This window comes from Nesoenas mayeri, assembly GCF_963082525.1.
Source record: "Nesoenas mayeri genome assembly, chromosome: 14".
Taxonomy (NCBI): domain Eukaryota; kingdom Metazoa; phylum Chordata; class Aves; order Columbiformes; family Columbidae; genus Nesoenas; species Nesoenas mayeri.
In genome coordinates this window covers 16640779-16659379 of record NC_137556.1, presented here as the reverse complement: position 1 = coordinate 16659379, position 18601 = coordinate 16640779, and the positions used below count along the sequence as shown (strand labels likewise).

The 18601-nt window shown below is 43.6% G+C and overlaps 1 protein-coding gene across 9 annotated transcripts in view; it reads left to right on the top strand.

Moving 5' to 3' along the window:
• Positions 1-252: 252 nt before the first annotated feature.
• Positions 253-18601, top strand: part of ANKHD1 (ankyrin repeat and KH domain containing 1) — a gene marked incomplete at its 3' end in the record, with an annotated part of 115094 nt that continues 96745 nt past the window's right edge. For all 9 annotated transcript variants that reach the window (XR_013922845.1, XM_080353612.1, XM_080353610.1 and 6 more), the window contains exons 1-2: positions 253-608; positions 15511-15664. Coding sequence is in view for 8 of the 9 variants with exons in the window: in XM_080353612.1 (XP_080209738.1) it covers positions 333-608; positions 15511-15664 (430 nt within the window). The remainder of the gene's footprint in view (positions 609-15510; positions 15665-18601) is intronic.

Genomic DNA, 18601 nt, shown 5'->3' with positions numbered 1-18601 from the left:
GGTGACTGATGTTCCAGGTGGCAAATCAGTGCCTGGAAAGTTCAGGAAGCGAGGCTGAGGGAACGGGGCGGGGCGGCGGGCTCTAACCGCCTCGGCGTGCGCTCTCAGGGCAGCATGCTGGGAGTGCGTGACGCGGCCGAAGTGGCGGGCGTCGCGCCCAATAGCACGCCGCCTTCTGCCGAGCGCGTCCAATGGGCGCGGCCGGAGCGGCGGGTGGGCGGTGCGGCGCCCGCGGCCGGGTAGGGTGTGAGAAGTTAGTGGCGCTGCTGCGGTGCCGTGAGGGGTCGGAGACGGCTGGGCTGTGTGAGCGGCGGCGGCCCCGGATCAGCGCGATGCTCACGGACGGCACCGCCGCTCCCATCGGCGACGAGGAGATCGACTCGGTCGCTCCCCGCGCGCCGCCCGCCGCCGAGCCGCCCGCCGCGGCCGGGCCCTCCCCACTGGGCTTGCGGGCCGTGCGCCTCTTCGGGGAGGCCGGGCCCGGAGGGCCGGGAGGCCCCGGCGCGCCCGCGGCCGGTGAGGCCGCCCTCGACTTCAAGCTGGCGGCCGCCGTGCTGCGGAGCGGGGGCGGCGGCGGCTCCGCCAGCGACGAGGACGAGGTGTCCGAGGTGAGCGATCCCGCCGGCGGGCCCGGCCCTCCCCTCCCCTCCGCCGCTTCCTGACAGGCCCGGCAGGCGGCCGGGGCCGGCGCTCGCCGTCCCGCTCGCCACGCCGGGCCTGCCGCCGCCAGCCGGGCGCTCGGCGCCGCCCTGACCGGGCGCGGGGGTCGCGGGCCGCGCCGCACGGCCCTCGCTTCCCCCCCCCCACCCCGAGCCGGCCCGGGCCTCCCCGCCGCCATGGGCGTGAGCGGCCGCACCGGAGCCGCGGGGGCGGGGTCCCGGCGGCCCCTCACGGGCAGGTCGGCCCAGGGCCTTCTGCTGAGGCTGGGGAGGAGAGAGGGAGGGGGTCTCGGCACCGCCGCGCCGCCCGGCCGGCCCCGCAGAAAGGGGGCTGGGCGCCCGGCCTGCACCCTCCTGGGACGGCCGGGCCCTCTGCTCCTCTGCTCGCCGCTGCCTCTGCGTGTGGAGGGCGGGGGAAGATGTCTCCGTGCTGCTGCCTCCTGACCTCTAGCAGTGGTTTCCACTTGGAACCAGGTTTGGAGGGGGAGGTGAGATCCTCCACCCAGCGGAGAACAAAGTAAAGCCTCCGGTACTGGTGCCGTGCTCTTGGGAGGAAGGGTATGGGCATCCTAGACTCTGCTAAATTCCTGAGATATACATATACACGCACACACACATATTTATTCAATAGAAATATTTCTTATCCAACAAAATGGTAGAGTGTAATGGAGGTGTCTTCCTTTGATCTTCCAAACCTGCGGAGGGTTTTAAGGGAAGGTGTGGGGGAGGGACTGGAGCCTTATCCCAAACCACATGGAGCATTGTTGGGCCTGTAAACTTGCATCTCATAATACTCTATGTAGCACAGGGAGAGAAGATAAATTAAGGCTTTTATCTATTGCTACTGCCCGCTCATCCTACACCAAAAGGTGAAACTTATTTCCTTAGTTACTCCTTTTAGAAAGAAGAATTGAGATCACAACTACTGTTGAAGTCCCTATGTAGTCTTAGTGGAAAGCATGGGAAGGTGTTGCAGGTCCAGTATTTTGTACTTCTGCAGGAGGAGAAAGATGGTAGCCAAGGCAATACATGCCATTTTTTCTTTGAGGGCCAGAAGCAGGCACTTTGGTATGTGTCCACATTTATTCTGAAGAAATGGAAGAAGCGGAGCCTGCATTCATCCTCCCATGTCTAAATTTTTTGCCTTGCATTGATGATGATCTTTTGCCCAGCCCTCTTGAAACCCGAATGGACAGGTCTTATCTGAATAAAGTCATTAAGCTGATGCCAACACACATTTGCACTTTGCTTGTGAGCACCTAACCTAAGTTAAAAATTTCGGTAACAGCAGGTCATTTAACTAAACTAAAAGTCTAATGATCAGGCAGGTGACCACTTGTGGATGGACATTCCTTGTGTGATTGGTATCCTGAACATATGATAATAGGGGATTATGTGTTCAAATACGTACTTGTTCTGGGAAGCTGGAAGACCTGCTGTAGGTAGAATAGTACACAAGTAATTTATGAGTTTCCACTCTCTAGGCTGTCTTTCATGTCACATTTTAATGTATCTCTGAAGATACAGAGCAGTAGTTACAGAACCTGGAAAACGATGGGAAATGGGCTGTATCAGAGAGTGTTTGTGGCTATTTACAGAATGAACAGAGTTCTGCTTATCCCTTTTGAACCCACCCCATTCTTTAAATTAGGTGAAGATTGAACAGTTAAGGTGTTTACTATCGGTCTTTTGACCAATAGCAAGTATTAAGAAAGCCAACCTATTATAAATGGGTCTGGGAAGTTGGCATTGAGGTCAAAAATATAAAGATTCACCAACAGCTTCTAAAGTAAAATTACTCATTTGAAAAACTTAGGAAGAGCTTTATTATTTCAAATATGTAATAAATAAGCTGGAATTAAAACACTTGGAGATTTCCAGAACACATATAGAGGAGTGGGGCTAATCTCAAAGCTGAAATTACCTGGGGTGTTCTGTCTTGCGTTTCTGGTTGTGGAGATTAACCTGGGGAAGAAGCATGGGTGAGAAGGATCACCTTGCAAGGCTACAGGGTATGGCTGGGAGGGCCAAGAGGCTTGCCCCTCTCAATTTTTTTCTTCTGTATGTATGAGAACTAAAGCAGCACCTGTTGCCAGTGTGTGGTGTGTGATTTTTTTAAATTTCTTCTTTACCAAAGGAAAAAAAAACTCCTGGGATGGAACATTGCAATTTTTGAACAGCACTGTTTGGACTGTTGTCTTGTGCCATGAGTCACTGATTTGGGTGTATGCCTTCAGCTATTACCAGTGAGTGGAACTAGTGGGAACTAAAACAGAGAATTAAAATAAATAAAATGAGTGCTTGCCATGCTGCCCTGATCTGTATTCTTTTCTCTACTTTTCAAGCCATAAAAATAATGGTACAACATTCTGTAGGCTCTGCTGTGTGTCTGCAGTGTTATTTAGGTTTTGTATCCTTGTATTAGTCTTAAGTTTAATATGCTAAAATAATCACATTAGTCAAAATGGTGTATTAGGTAGAAAAGAAAAACATAGGGAAGTGCAGGACAAAGAGCGTAATGAAGGGTTTATATAGAGAATGAAAAGAGCAATGCATTTTAGCGTAACTTTTTCAAAAATATATTGCATTTCTTACATCAGAACTTCAAGTACTTTATAGTGGGAGTACTGTCCCCATTTTACAGGTGAAGACAGAGCATGCCGCATTTATCCTGCCTTGCAGAACTCGGAGAAAAATCAAAGCTTTGTGGTTTCCTAGCTCACTGCCTGGTTATGGTAGTCACCAGGCTGCTGGTTGGGAAACCAGTGACTGAAATGAGCACTGTATAAATCAGTTGTATCAGGTCTGCAAGGTGAAATTTAAATGCAAGTGTATGGAATATTTTCTAGAATTACCAGTTAAAATGATCACATGCAAATAGAAATAATAGCAAGCTGAAGCATGCCTTTGGGCATGGAAGGACGAGGCCAGGAGGCTTTGCGCCGTTTGGGTGTTAAAGAGGGGTAAGCCGTGGTTCTTGTGGGTGTTCAGAGAGACTTCTGTCAGTGGCTGCAGTCTGAGGGACGAGCTGGTTTTGACCTCAGTGTAAATAGTTGCTTGGTTCCCTTCTAAGGTTGATCAGGGTTCAGACACAGGCTGCAGCTTGTTTAGAGTGAGATTTTGGTGTAATTTTAAGTATATTACTACCACTTCTTGTGAATTTTGCTGGCACTTGAAACGGTGCCAAAGGCATGAGTATTAAACAGCCTCCTCCATGCTAGTTGTGAAGCCTGTAGGTCAAGGTGAAGGTGAGCTGGCAGGGCGGTGATTAATAGTGCGCGTATGTGAAGTCCCTAGGGTCCTTGGTGGTTGAGGGTTTCTGGCCATAGAGCACACAAGTTTGTATCAAAAACCATCATGGCAGAAAACTGGGCTGTAGAAATAAAGAGTTGAAGGCAGTGATAAATATGGCAGCGTTAGTGCTCGCAGGATTCTGCGGTTTGCTGATCTGTTGTAAATCAAGTAGGAGAAACCAGCTGTGCTTACAGAAGTACCAGAGGATCAGTTCAGTAAGTGGCTTTTGGTGGCAAGCGTATAAATGGAGGAATTCTCTTGTGTTCTGTAATTCAGGGGTTTGGAGGCCTTCAGTGGCAACTGGAGCTCACCCACCCCATGGCCACAGAGTCAACTCAGCTCTTGACTTCCCTTTCCCAAGCAGGCTGCCTGCCTCCACCAGCTTGCCTTACTTAAGCTTGTACCTATTGCATAAGCCTCTGGGGATATTTACATAAAGCATAATTAAAAATCAAGATATAACCTACATCCTACTATGAGTAGAATTAAGTTGAATGGTGTACACTCCAGATCAGTTCAGCACTAGGAGGTTTTGTCTGGAGCTTAATCCCCTGCCAAATCCAAGGTCTTTTAACTTTTAAACTGTGTTTTGAATTCAGAGTAAATACTTAGTTTGTTTTAAATTGGCAGTGTCATCTATTAAAGTCATTGATGTGTCAGTGAACCTTAACGTGACACTGCTTCCTAAGTGGTGGACACAATATGTCTTTGAATTCTGATGTTAATTTGATGCTTACACATTTTAGTTTCCTGTATTATATTTGAAATTATGTAAATAGCAGCATTTTCTCAGCCATAAGAATAGAAATTCAGAAAGTTGATGCAAATTAAAGTATATAATATTAAGCAGAAATGCCTTTTCTCTGGAAAAAAATAAGTTTCGGTTTAGCAGTTGATGTTTTTCTTATTTAGACTGGCACTTTTAAAGTTGAGGAAGTACAAGGTGGAAAATTTTATTCAAGAATTATTCACTGCTTAGCAGACATCAAGGGATGATGGGTTCAGGTTTCCAGAAGCATTGCAATGATGCTTAAGGATGCAGAGAGCTTGTTAGTAGGGTGTTCCTTCATGCCCGGCCTGATTAGGCATCTAATTCTTGGGAAAATCTTGGTAGGTATTTCAGTAACTTTGAAAGCCTGGCCTGTGGTAGCCAGAAACAGTCTGTCTAGTTATGGTTAATACTCACTGTTCAATAGCACTTAAAATGAACTGATTTCTGAAGGTTCTTGCAGAACTCTGGTTTCCCTTCAGTGCAACTTGACCCAGTTGAGTACATGACCTAAAATAATTGTCAGCAACCGTTTTCTAATGATAGGTGTAGAAAGTAAAGATGTGAAACACTACTATATAATTATATAAATATGCAGTGTAACCCCTTGGTAAGGAGAGGTTTACCAAATTTAGCAGAACATCTATATTTAGTTACAAATTTGCACGTAGGTTTCGCTAGTCAAATAGTTAACAATCTAGCAAGGGTTCATTTGGGCATTAACACAAGGCAAGATTGCAGCTGGAGAATCACGAGTTCTTGTGTTCTGATTTAACTTGGGGCTCCCCAGCCGCTCCCCAGTGGGCCTGGCATTGGGGTGCTCTCCTCCTGCCTTCCCTCGGCCTGGAGGGTCCTGAAACACAGTAGTGGGGACAGCTGGATGATGCTCTTGCCACGTGGTCCTGTGCTTTGAGCTCAAACCATCCCTGTGACATTCACTTCAAAGAAGTTGTGCTGGTTTGACTGAAAATGGGTATTAGAAACCTCTCTTTTTTTTTTTTTTTTTCATAGCTGACATGCTCATTATTTGGACTTAGTTTAAGAACAAGAAGATAACACCCCAGCACAGAGTTAATGTTTTTAATTGCTCTGGTCTGAGTGCTCTGCCCACAGGTGTGAGGCAGCGAAGAAGCTTGACTGCCACCCAGACTGATCAATGAGAGTATTCCAGCCCATTAGCATCGTGCTAATTATTTAAGGAGAGTTGGGCTCTCTGGGACACTCTCTTCTGCTCTTCTCTCTCTTGGGCGCTTTCTCTTGCATGCATTTGTTTTTTTTTCCTTTGCTCTTTTTGTCAGAGCCGAGGGAGTTCGGTTCGGGACATTTAGTTTGTCTTTTTGCCATTTTGCAGAGGCCTCTGAGCCTTTCTGCCTTTTTCCTCCCTTTTCTCTCTCTGGGATCAGCTGTGGGACCAGATGCTGTTTCCTGGAACTGGCTGCTCAGCATGTTCATGAGGAATTGCCTTTAGTATCTTTTATTTCTATTTTATATATCTATTTACTAGTAGTGTGTTAGTATTTTGTTATTTTATTAAACTGTGTTTATCTCAATCCAAGTTTCTCCCTTCCCTTTTGATTCTCTCCCTTATTGGAGTGGCTGAGTGAGTGGCTGTTGTGGTTGCATTGCCAGCTCGGGTTAAACCACGACAGAAGGGTAGATGTGGATGGAAGGGGAACATTTTTCAGTGCTCACATGTGGCCTGGCCTTTAAAACTGAGAGCAGCAACATTATTGAACTGGAGTTGAAGGAGTTCAACACTGGTGTTTAGACCCTGCAGGTGAGGAGGCTGTGTAGTTTTGATCTTAGTAGGTCATTTTGAGTTCTTGTAAAATCTATGAAAATACCTTGGAAGTATTAAGCTGTTGTTGGGGGGTAAAAATGAGTCTTGGGTTTAAAACTGAGCCAGGTCTGACTTATATGGAAAAATGAACCTTTCTTGGATTTGTTTCCAACATAATGAAGCAAGAAAAATAACTTCTGTATCTTGTTTGAGGACTCTTTGAAGAACTCAGTGTACAAGTTCAGCTCTGGAACCTCAGTCTTCAGTAGGATGGTTTCATTTTCCTTCTGTGGATACTTCCTTTCCTAATAGTCAGTGTACACCATGCAAATAACTGTTACAAAGCTTATCTCCCTAATGGGAATGTCCACATGAGGAATGGAATACTGTAAGTAAAACTTCAGCAATCAGTAATTTGTTCAAGCATTTTTGTAAGTTTAGGAAGTTTTTGAACAGTACCTGGCCTCAGGGGTTATCTTAAGCAGAAACTTTCTCATTGATACTTCATATGACCTTGATCTTCTTTGATAAACTGAAGATTAGTTTAACTTTCGAGTGATACAAATACTGTTTTTTGTAGCAACCTTGTTACTATATTAGGTGTTACAAAACCATACTAGCTTCTGCATAAGAGGGGGAAAAATGGATACAGGTGAATTAATACTTGGATTGAAGTGTTCGTTTAGTTAGGATAATAAGCTTCTCTGAGCTCTAACCTTTTGGTATACCTCATTAATAGATAGTTTCTGTATTGTTTTTTTTCCTAACAACTAGCTCTCCTTGTTTGTTATGAAGGTGCAGAGGTTTCATTTTGCATATTTTTAGAGGAAAGCTGAGCAAGTGAAATTTATGGAAATACATCATATTAGAGGATAATGTCTTCCTTTTACTCTTGCAACTCATTACTTAAGAATATTTTCTTAGGTAACCTCGATTAGTTGGAAGTTTTACAAAGTACTAGAAATTTTTCTCAATTTTTGCAGAATGGTGCATCTTCTCTTCAAATGCATATAGAAAACACTTTTTGCCATAAAACAGAAATAAAAGAATTGGTCCTGTGCTGGATCTTGTTGCTTCTTAGTTGCTCTTCATGGGATGAGAACACTTAGTAATTTTTGCCTTTTGCTCTTAAGAAGGAGTCATGTGATGTTTTTTCCCAAACTTCTTTTCATCTCTAGCTCTTCCAAAGCATCCCAGAATCTGAAGGAAGAGTGTCCTAGACTGAGAGGGGTTGCTCATGGTTGAATTACTGTATTGTGTTAGTCAGAATGCTGGTGGTGAGAAGGGACACGTGTGGCTGGCTCTTCTGACCAGGGGAGGGTTTGAAAGTTCCCTAACTGCATGGCCATCCTGCAGGAAAAATGATTCCCTGTTGATCAAGTTAGAAAATGGATGTTTTACTGGCTGATGAACAGTGGGCCAACTGAACAGTGCCTCTCTGGTTGTTTTAATGTTTCATGGTAGGTTCGTAAGTTATTCTCATTTGTGTTCAGCAAAACATAGAGATTACTAGTTGATTTAAGATTTTCTTCTAGGTAGATGCCTAACACTGTTGAACTCTTCCCTTTCCAAAACCATGAATAAAGCTAATGGTGTCATGTGATGGGTAAGGTAGTAAATCAGTCATATTGCACATCAAGGGAAAAGAGGAGATCAGCTCAGGGCTGAATGATCTACTTCCGAGCCTTGTTTCTCAATCATGGTGGCTTCAGAGCATCATCTTTTCGTGTTCATCTACAGTGTGACAAGGTAGCCAGGGAAGACGGAGGCTATGGAGAAGATGGTTAGCACTTAGGATTTGTTAAACTCAATACCTTATATAAATGTACATATGTTATGTTGTGGTTTAACCCAAGCTAGCAATGCAACCACGATAGCTGCTCGCTCATTCCACCCACTTCTCCCTCCCCAAACAGGAGAGAATCGGAAAGTGAGAAACTTGGATTGAGATAAAAAGAGTTCAATAAAATAACAAAATACTAATACACTACTAGTAAATATATACATAAAATAGAAATAGAATATAAAGTAAAAGATGCTCAATGCAATTCCTCACAAGCTCCGTTCACATGCAGCAGCCGGTCCCAGAAAGCAGCTCCTGGTCTCAACAGCCGATCCCAGAGAGAGAAAAGAGGAAAAAAAAAATCAGGCCCAGCGGCCTCTGCAAAACGGGAGGATGGCAAAGGCTGATCTAAAGAAAGTGTCCAACAGAACTCCCCTGAACAGGTCTCTGAGAGCAAAGAGAATGCAAGAGAGCGACCAGAACAACCTGACTCTCCTTAAATAATTAGCATGATGCTAATGGGCTGGAATACTCTCATTGATCAGTCTGGATGTCAATCAAGCTCTGCCCCCTTCTCACACCTGTGGGCAGAGCACTCAGACCAGAGCAATTAAAAGCAGTAACTCTGTGCTGGGTGTTATCTCTTGTTCTCAATCTAAGTCCAAATAATGAGCATGTTAGCTATGAAAAAAAAGGTTTCTAAATGCATGAAGAAAATTAACAATCTGTGGCATGGAGGAGTAGTCTCGTAAAGCATTAATTCTGATTTATTGTTTTATCTGCATGTTTCAAATGCTAGCCGTAATTTTGAAAATTGACTCTAGTGACTTGGGATGCTGGGCCTGAGATCCTTTGGGGCTGGACTGAGCAGGTGTCAGGCCCCTCTCAGGGCTGCTTGTCTTGCCCTTTGTTTTAGTCACCTTAGTGCCAAGATCAGTTTGAGTGTGCTAACACGTCAAGAAGATATAGCACAGGTTTATACATGATTGTCAGGCTTTTGGGCCACACGTCCCTTGTCTCCAGTGACAAAGCATAAAGTTGTGTCCGTCTTTATTTACATTGTATCTATAGCAGCATTTGCAAGATGAATCTTTGGTTTGGAATGAATTTATTGCAGCCTGGATCTTATAGCTGCCTGTTTCATTATCTGATAATTGCTTAATATCTATATTGGAATAAAGGCTGTCCTTTAGATAATCCTGCCTCAAGTTAGCCAACTTCCTATTGTAATTGGAGCTAAATAGATTTGCACCCCTCCTTTCACCCACCCTCCCTATCTATTTTACTGCCTACAAAACTGTTGTAGATTGCCAAGCTGAGACAGCGCACAGGTACTAACAGCTCTGCATAAATGTGGGGGCTGTGGACTTTGTAGCCCAGCAGGGAGCTGAGCTGATCTAAGGAGATGATGTTCCAGCTCATCAGACCCCTTTGTAAGGCCATGAAATTCAGAAAGTGGTAGAAAATTATTTGACACCCCTCCATCCCACCCACCTGAGTTTTATCCTTTTGTGGTAAATCAGCTGATGGCAGTGTCTGATAACTGCCTGACTGGTGACAAGATGAGTGGTGACTGGAAATGGTGCTTCAGACACTTAATGCTTTCTTCGTTGAGGTGGCAATGTCCCCAAGCATCCTGTGGCTCCCTTGGGTTCCAAGGGTAATTTGTAATCACAAGATCCATTGAGCCGGCACTGGAAGATGATCTCTTGGCAGTACACAGATTTTAGCAACTTCGGTCTTCTTGGGCTGAAACTTCTTTTTAATTAAATAAGCTGTCTTTGGAAATTACAGTTCAAGCCTAACAGAGTGGTGGGTATGGTCTTATGTCTTTATTTATACCTGAATTGTTATTTACGTTGATTATATTGTGTTCCAATGTACTGACTGTGAAGAAGAACTCAGAAATGTTTTTCTTTCTCTAGCTTTTGTGTGGCAAGAAAGGGTAGTGTACTGAGGTGTCACTGAAAGGTTTTGTGAAAATACCAGCATTTGTATGTGTTGTTTCTTCTTCTGTTATGCCATTGCTTGAAACTGAAATAGCAATGCCAGGAGGATCCCTGAAGTAGGTACAGAAATGTTTGCCTGGCTTGGCTGGGTTGGGGTGGGGACAGGACAGTGTTGAAAAGTACATAGAATAATAGAATCATTTCAGTTGGAAGAGCTCCTCAGGATCATCGAGTCCAACCATAAACTAACTGTCACTAAACCAGCTCCCAAAGAACCTCATCTCTACACCTTTTAAACACCTCCAGGGATGGTGACTCTTAAGGTAAAGCAAAGCAAGGCCTTCGGCCACACTGGAGAGGCTACACCAGGGTGTAGTGGTGCACTTGTCACAGGAAGCTCCTGAGAGTGCCATGTCAGTGACAAAGTCCTTTACTTTCTCATTGGAATAATTATTTTTAATAGTTTTAAAACTGACATTCTTCAGGCGTGGAGTTTGAAGTGGCTTGGTTCTAAATTTGAAATACAAACTAATTTTCAGTCTTGACTTAGTGTCATGGTATCTGACATCCTCTCGGCATTCCCTGAAACTTTCAGAGCAGGATTACAAGTAGTAATCAGATATTGGCCTCCAGTGTAATAAAGGACATGGCAGCATCAACTGTCAGAGGTTGGGTTTATCAGACAAAACCACAATATCTTCCTAACGTGTCCCTAATGCAGTGTTACACATCTTGTTAATTATGGAATGAGAATAGTTTAAACATAGATGATCTATTTCAACTCCATCAGCATGAACTTTTGGTCTGATATACAGGCCTGTATTAGCCTTAAGGAAGCCAGAGTCCCTCTGCATATGTTCACATGTATTTAGACATAAGTTGAAATTGAGTGGTTACAGAAAAACATAGGCAGGGTTACCTAACACAAAAGCAAAAATCAGGTAGTTGTTTATTTGCATAATAAAGATGAGTTCAGGAGTCCCAGTCGAGGGTTGAGGTCCTCATTAGTAGACGCAAGAAGCATTGTAGTGGTGTTACCCCAGAAAAGTGTCACAGCTTGGGGTTATGTGGAAAATGAAAGTTCAAGAAAGTGGCTTAATAGCAGCTCTCTTTTTTCCTATCAACACTTTTTGTAAAGATAGGCTTCCCAGAAATACTAGTGTGGTATAAATGGAAGGAGAATGTGGAATGGATGAGCCATCTCTGGCTGCCCCTGCCTGAAGTAGCGGAGGAGAGAAAGATGCTATTTGTGAGCAGGTCCAGGCTATTCTAGCAAAAGTACTTTTTTTGCAGCAATGCAATGTAGCAAAGATCAGTTTAGACTTAATATTAGAAATATGTTTCAAATTCTGTATGTCACTGCCCATCTTGCAAGAATTGGTAGTGTTAGTTGTGATGTTAATGCTTGCAAAGTTGCCTTTACATACCCCTGACCTGAGATAAACTCAATCATGCATTAAAATACAAATACTGATTTAGTTCAGTCCAAATAGCTCTGAATGTTGCTGCTCTGGAGGGAGGAACCAGTGGTGTAACTGGATCTGCAGAGCTGCGAGGCTGCTGCAGTCCTTGGCAGAACTTCAGGAAAGCTCCATCGTTACTGTGGATGAGCGTGAAACACGACGATGTAGTGAAGTGCGCTGATGTTTCGTGCCCTGTCCTCAGGTCCCACGCAGCTAGCAGCTTTTTGGGGATTTTTATTGGGAATTATTCCTAGCTGTGATTGTTTTGGCAGTTAGAATAGTGTCTTGGATCCATGTGTTCCTAATGAGCCTTACCAGCTTATTAACTGCCCAAAGCAGCTCACAAAATAATCCAAAAATAGCTCGGTGACTGGTTACTCTATCACTTTGCTGCAGATCTGATTAAGATAGAGCGGAGTACCTAAATTTTGCAACATGAGCAGTGTATTAAGTCTTCCAGGAATGCTAACATGAAATATATTTGTGTGTGGTTTTTTTTTAACAAAGTTTATTTTTTGTTTATAAATTAACATTTGTTTGATATGTTTGGAGTCGTTCGAGACTTGTTAAAAATCCTTCTTATTAATATTTAAATATGTGATCATCGCAGGTCACTTCCATTCACAAGAGACATCTGGTTGATGGGGTAATTTCTTACTTTGCTATTGGTGATAAGGTATCCAGCTGTTCATCCTCTCGCGCCGTCTCTTAGTGTGTAAGAAACTGCATCAATTTATGGAAATGTCAGATGTTCTGACTTGAAAATGCATTGAAACTTGTTCTGGGAGACTGGCAATGGTACAGCTATTTTAACATATTGCATAGGGATTTTCAGTATTTTCACACTCAAGTTATATTTGTGTTGTGGGTATGTTATTGAGTTCCTACTAAAAATCCAAACAAATTAAAATTTGATGCTCAACATGCACAGAAATAATGAAAGCAGCTGCCTTTTCTTGCTGTGATAGAAAACTAAGATGAAAATACTGTATTTGAAGCGAGATTTTTGTGTGAGACTTTAAATGTGTGAGGTCTCTGGAAGTACAGTTGCAAACCTAAAGAAGAGCTGAAAGGCAGTGGTGAAAAGAGCAGATTGCACCAGCACTACTCAGCTTGTAGCCTTAGAAAAAGCTGTATCTGCAATTTGCTTTAATAAGTAGTGTTTGCATCATGAATGTTAAAAAGAGAGCCTTGTTTTAGAGACTCGTGAAAGCAAGTTATACCTCCTGTTGTTGGGGGGAGAGATAGAAGGTCCTCCCAAATTGATAGAGTATCTGCGAATGGTGAACTGACGCTGATTTAGGTTCAAGAGCAGATTGCAGGTGATGTCCTATACATATGTACCAGTGAGGTTGGGGTGGCAGCAGTCCAGGAGAAAATGGTCCATATCTTAATTCCTTGCATATACAACTACATATAATGAATAGTCGCTCATGCACAGGGTGGGATTTTCTACCAGTCAACAGATCACACAAACATTGTTGCACTAGGAATGATATTTCTAGCATATTGGTGAGACAAAGTGCCTTATGTAGTCTGGGGGGGGGGGGGGCGGGGAATGAAAAACCCTGAAGTCCTCCTGTAGATAGCGGTGATTTTTTCGAGAAGGCAGTTTTGTGTCAGAGCTTAAGCCAGCAGGGGGTCCTTAAGCTGGCTAGATGGACCTGACCTGGAATTTGAGTTCTGCACAGGAGAATCATAGAATCATACGATAGTTTGGGTTGAAGGGACGTTCCCAGCTCCCCCGGTGCCCCCCTGCCATGAGCAGGGACATCTTCACCAGCTCAGGTTGCTCAGAGCCCCGTCCAGCCTGGCCTGGGATGTCTCCAGGAATGGTTCATCCACGACCTCTCTGGGCAACTTCTTCCAGTATTTTACAACCCTCATTGTAGAAAATTTCTTCCTCATGTCTGGCCTGTATCTCCCTTACTTTTCTTTAAAACTATCACCCTTTGTCCTATCGCAGCAGGCCCTGCTAAGAAGTCTGTCCCCATCTTTCTTATAGGCCCCTTTTAAGTACAGAAGGACCACAATAAGGTCTCCTCGGAGCTTCTCTTCTCCAGCTGAACACCCCAGCTCTCTCAGCCTGTCCTCCCAGCAGAGCTGGTCCAGCCTTGGATCATTCCTGTGGCTCCTCTGGCCCCTCTCCAGTAGGTCCATGTGTGTCCCGTGCCGGGGACTCAGAGCTAGACCAGCACTGCAGGTGGATTACTGAATCTTACTGCTGAGATATGTGTTGCTTCGAGTTGTAAATAACTCTTTGCTTGTAGTAAAAATGCATATCACACATTTGGGTCACTAAATTTCTGCTTGTCTAATGTTTAACTCTTTCTCACAGTAACAGTTCTCTTCTTTTAGGATCATTGTCTGGGCTAACCTAGAAATCTTGCTTCTTTGAGCCTGCTGTCTTAGCTTTCATAAGTTTGCCCAAGTCATGCATGTCCACTGAGATGTGGAACTCATGTTCCATGTTCCTAAAAGCCACTCCTTCTCCCCCATGCCCACTGTATTCATATGTTAACACTGCATTTCACTGGGCACCCATGGATTGGCTTGACCACTGGAGGATAATGTTGCAGGAGATTTACATATCAAAAAGGGGAAAAAATTAGCCCAAGTTGCTCTTGAATTGCAGTACTCTATGTACCTCTCAGCATTAACATTCTTCACACAATGGGGCACTTAATGAATTTGCAGATGGCCTGATTTGATTATTTTGAAGTATAAACCATGTTTCTTAAGGTGTTGTGGGGTGTTGTGAATATGATGGTAGTTTACTGCTGGCATAAGAAAGACGGGGAAGTATTAGGGGGAAAGCAGAGAAAGGAAGATGAGTCTGGGGCATGGTGTGGGAAAGGGCGGCAATGACTGTATGGTGAGCATGTCTCATTTCTGCCGCGTATTTAAGGCACCGATAAGTGTTGAACAGGTAACGTCTAATTATGAAAGTGTTTTTATCTTAAAATATCACTCAACATAGAGGAAACTATGTCTGAACTTGGGATGGATTCTGAAATGTAGTTGTGCTCTCGTTAGAGTATGAGTCAGGTATCCTCCTTGTTTACTCTGGCAAGCTGTCCTAAAATTACAGTGTGTTCTGTTGAGTAATTCCATGAGCTTGTATTTGGACGTTGTGTGGGCAACTGGTGGGATGGCATTATTGATGCTCGGTTCAAATACCTGCTTGCTTAATTGTTCTACGTATCTGTTCTTGTGTAGAAGACATTAATGACTGGGTAATACTAAGTGCAAGCTTGCAAACAGAATTTTTTATTGTGCATTTTAGTCAACAATTGTGTTTCTACTCAAAATAAACAAAATCCTTGTCCTACATTAGTTGAAATTACTTCAAAAATAGAACTGAAAGGTATCTTGGGAAATCATTCAGTCCCTCACTGGTGCCCATCTAGGTTCATCTACACTGAAGTCATTACTGACAGCTTTTTGAATAACAAGGTAGACAGACTTGTGATGACAAAGATGCTGCAGCCTCTTGTGGCAGTCTGGTTTGGTGGTTCGCTTTCCAAACGTGTAACATTTTTTAATATGTGATCCGAGTTGCCCTTGCTATAGTTTAAGATCCTGTTAATTGTAACTTTTACAGTAAACTGTGTTTCGTGTAGAGTTTATTTGTTATTTCAACTACCTTTTCAGCGAGTTGACCAGATGATTTTTACAATTTTGCCCTATCATCTGTACAGTTAAAACATGATTATGATAGCAAGGTTACATTATTTTCTATTTTTTCTAGTATTTTAGATTAAGTAAAAACCATCCAAAATGTTAAAATTATTTTTCTAACTTGGCTAACAGGTTGAATCATTTATTTTGGACCAAGAGGATCTTGATAACCCAGTACTTAAAACCACGTCGGAGTTATTCTTATCGAGTGCTGCAGAAGGTGCGGACTTGAGAACTGTGGATCCAGAAACACAAGCAAGACTAGAAGCCTTACTGGAGGCAGCAGGTACTTTCTTTGTATAGTTCGTTTGGGTTTTTTTATTGAACATAACTTGCACATGCATCTGGCAACCTATAAATTTTGAGCCTAGTGAAGTATTCACAAGTCTGAAAGTTTACCATGATGATGGTACGTGGAAATGTGGAACATGGAAAACAAGTTCATGATTCTTTCAGGTGTTAAGAGTGGCTTGATCCATTCTTTCTGTACATACAGAGTTAGAAAAGTCAACTTGAATTAAATGGTATTTCATTGGCCAGATGAGATTTCATGTGTTGTCCCTCTGGTAACTGAAGGGGAGAGAATGGAAGGAAGTAAACTTGCTAAAATGACATTCTCTTCTGCTGCTTGGGTCAATATATAATTATTAATTCATCACTCCAGAAATTTGCAGGTGAAATACTGAATTCTCTGGTTTGACTTTCTGAAAAGTATTTTTCTATTCTATAATTCTGAGATATGACAGTTGGAAAATACACTTTTAATGTTCATGTTTTGGAACCAGACAGGATGAAAATAGTGCCACTTCATTTGTTACTTCTATAGTGAAAGCTTTGCTAATTTAAGTCTTTCTGAGGTTTGTGACTCAGGTATTGTAATGGGTTTTATTTGTCAGTTTCAAAATTCCAAGGACAAAGATGTAAAAACCCTGCTTTAAAACAGATCCTGTTGGGTCATTGTGGGTGCATACTCAGACTAGTGAGATTGTGCTGAAATGAAATGGGAGTTTTCAGACTTTAGCTTTGAACACACTTAAAAGCTAGATAAAATAGCATTTATTTGTAGGTGGTTAGATGTGAGGCTGTGTACAGTCTTAAAGGAGACATTCATTCTGAGGAAGCAAAGGGGCAAGGGCTCCCTTTGCATTTTGATTTTGAAAAACCTCACTTTACAACATAGCATAGCTTTGTCAGGAGAGTGTTGCAGCAGCCTGATTAAAGGTGATCCCCTGATCCCCTAAAATTATTCTAAACCTGATATAACTCTTGAGGACCAAACTTTGGTATGTGGCGAAGAAAGACTTTCTGGGATGCTCCAGACACTAAGAGAATTTGAATAATCTGATCCCTTTTTAAGCATTTTTTAAAATGAAAATCAGTGGCAGTTTGTTTCCTGTACCTGGTGACTGACTAAACCTGTTGCTGCCTTTACAAATGGTCAATTGAGATGTCTGATGGCTATAGCGTTAAGAGGGCAGGCAATCTCACAGTGCTTACAAAATGATTTCACGGTGTTTAACAAATCTAGGACGTACCATTGCTTGTGGTAATGCATGTGAGAATGCTTTCTTTAGATTTCTAAGCAGTAGCCGTCCACTTGTCCCCAGAATTAGGTGGTTTCTTTTTAATCTGAGGTTTCTGTGCCTTGATTCCCTGAGTGCTTGGAGAAGGGATGTAGAAAATGGGCAGAACAAAAGGAATCTGGAAAGAAGAGCAAATCAAAAAGAAGAGTGCCTTTTGTTTGAGGTCACCATCACCCTCTCCAAAAAGACTGGACAAAATAAATGCCTCTTGGTGGATGTGTGAGATCAAAAGACTGAAAAACACTTGAGAAAGTCCTCCAGTTAAGCAGTACTGATCTTTCCCACTACAAATTTGAACACTAAAAATATCATTAGACTAACCTAAAGGAGACACTGAGAATCTAGTAGTTTATTAATAAAAGCCATAATTTGAAAGTGATCGAAAAAGAAACTAGTGTTTCTGGGAGATGTTCTAAAATCTTCACTGGATTTCTCTGGCTAGTTTGGCTGAAAATCCCCTTTCTGTGAGCTTCTAGGTTTCCATCATGGCAACAAACAAAGCAGCCTAGTGTTGGGACTCTGTATGTTTTGCAGTTTGGCAAAAGCAAGTGATTTCTCCTGTTATTTACATTTTAGAACCCGGCATTAAGGTTAGCTTGCAAATTTAGGTGGCAGAACTATTCCTCAAACTCTTCACTGGGTAAAGAACTGGCTGGAGGGCCAGGCCCAAAGACTTGTGGTGAGCAGAGTCTCATCCAGTTGGGAGCCAGTCACAACTTTTGTTCCCCAGGGCTCAGTACTGGGGCCAGTTCTGTTTAATCTCTTTATCAATTATCTGGGTGAGGGGATCGAATGCACCCTTAGTAAGTTTGCAGATGACACCAAGCTGGGTGGGAGTGTTGATGTGCTGGAGGGTGGGATGGCCACACAGAGGGATCAGGACCAGCTGGATCAATGGGCTGAGGCCAGTTGTCTGAGCTTCAACAAGGCCAAGTGCTGGGTCCTGCAGTTGGGTCACAACAACCCCATGAACGCAACAGACTTGAGGAAAAGCAGCTGGAAAGTGCCTAGTGGAAAAGGACCTGGGGGTGTTGGTGACAGCGGCTGAACACGAGCCAGCGTGTGCCCAGGTGGCCAGGGTGGCCACCAGCATCCTGGCTTGTATCAGGAATAATGTGGCCAGCAGGACCAGGGCAGTGATTATCCTCCTGTCCTGGGTACTGGTGAGGCCAAAACTCCAATACTGTGTTCAGTTTTGGGCCCCTCATGCCAAGAAAGGCCTTGAGTTGCTGGAGCAAGTTGAGAGAAGGGAACGGAGCTGGTGAGGGGCTGGAGCACAAGTGTGATGGAGCGGCTGAGGGACCTCGGGGTTCAGCTGGAGAACAGGAGCTGAGGGGAGACCTTCTGATCTCTGAACTGCCTGAAAGGAGCTTGGAGCCAGGGGGGTCGGGCTCTGCTCCCCAGGAACAAGCGCCAGGAGCAGAGGAAACGGCCTCAAGTTGCGCCAGGGGAGGTTGAGGTTGGATGTGGGGAACAATTTCTTCCCCAAAGGGCTGTGGGGCATTGGAACAGGCTGCCCAGGGCAGTGCTGGAGTCACCAGCCCTGGAGGTGTTTAAAAGACATATAGATGAATTTCTTAGGGACATGGTTTAGTGCTGGAGTTAGGTTATGGTTGGACTCAATCATCTGAAGAGTCTCT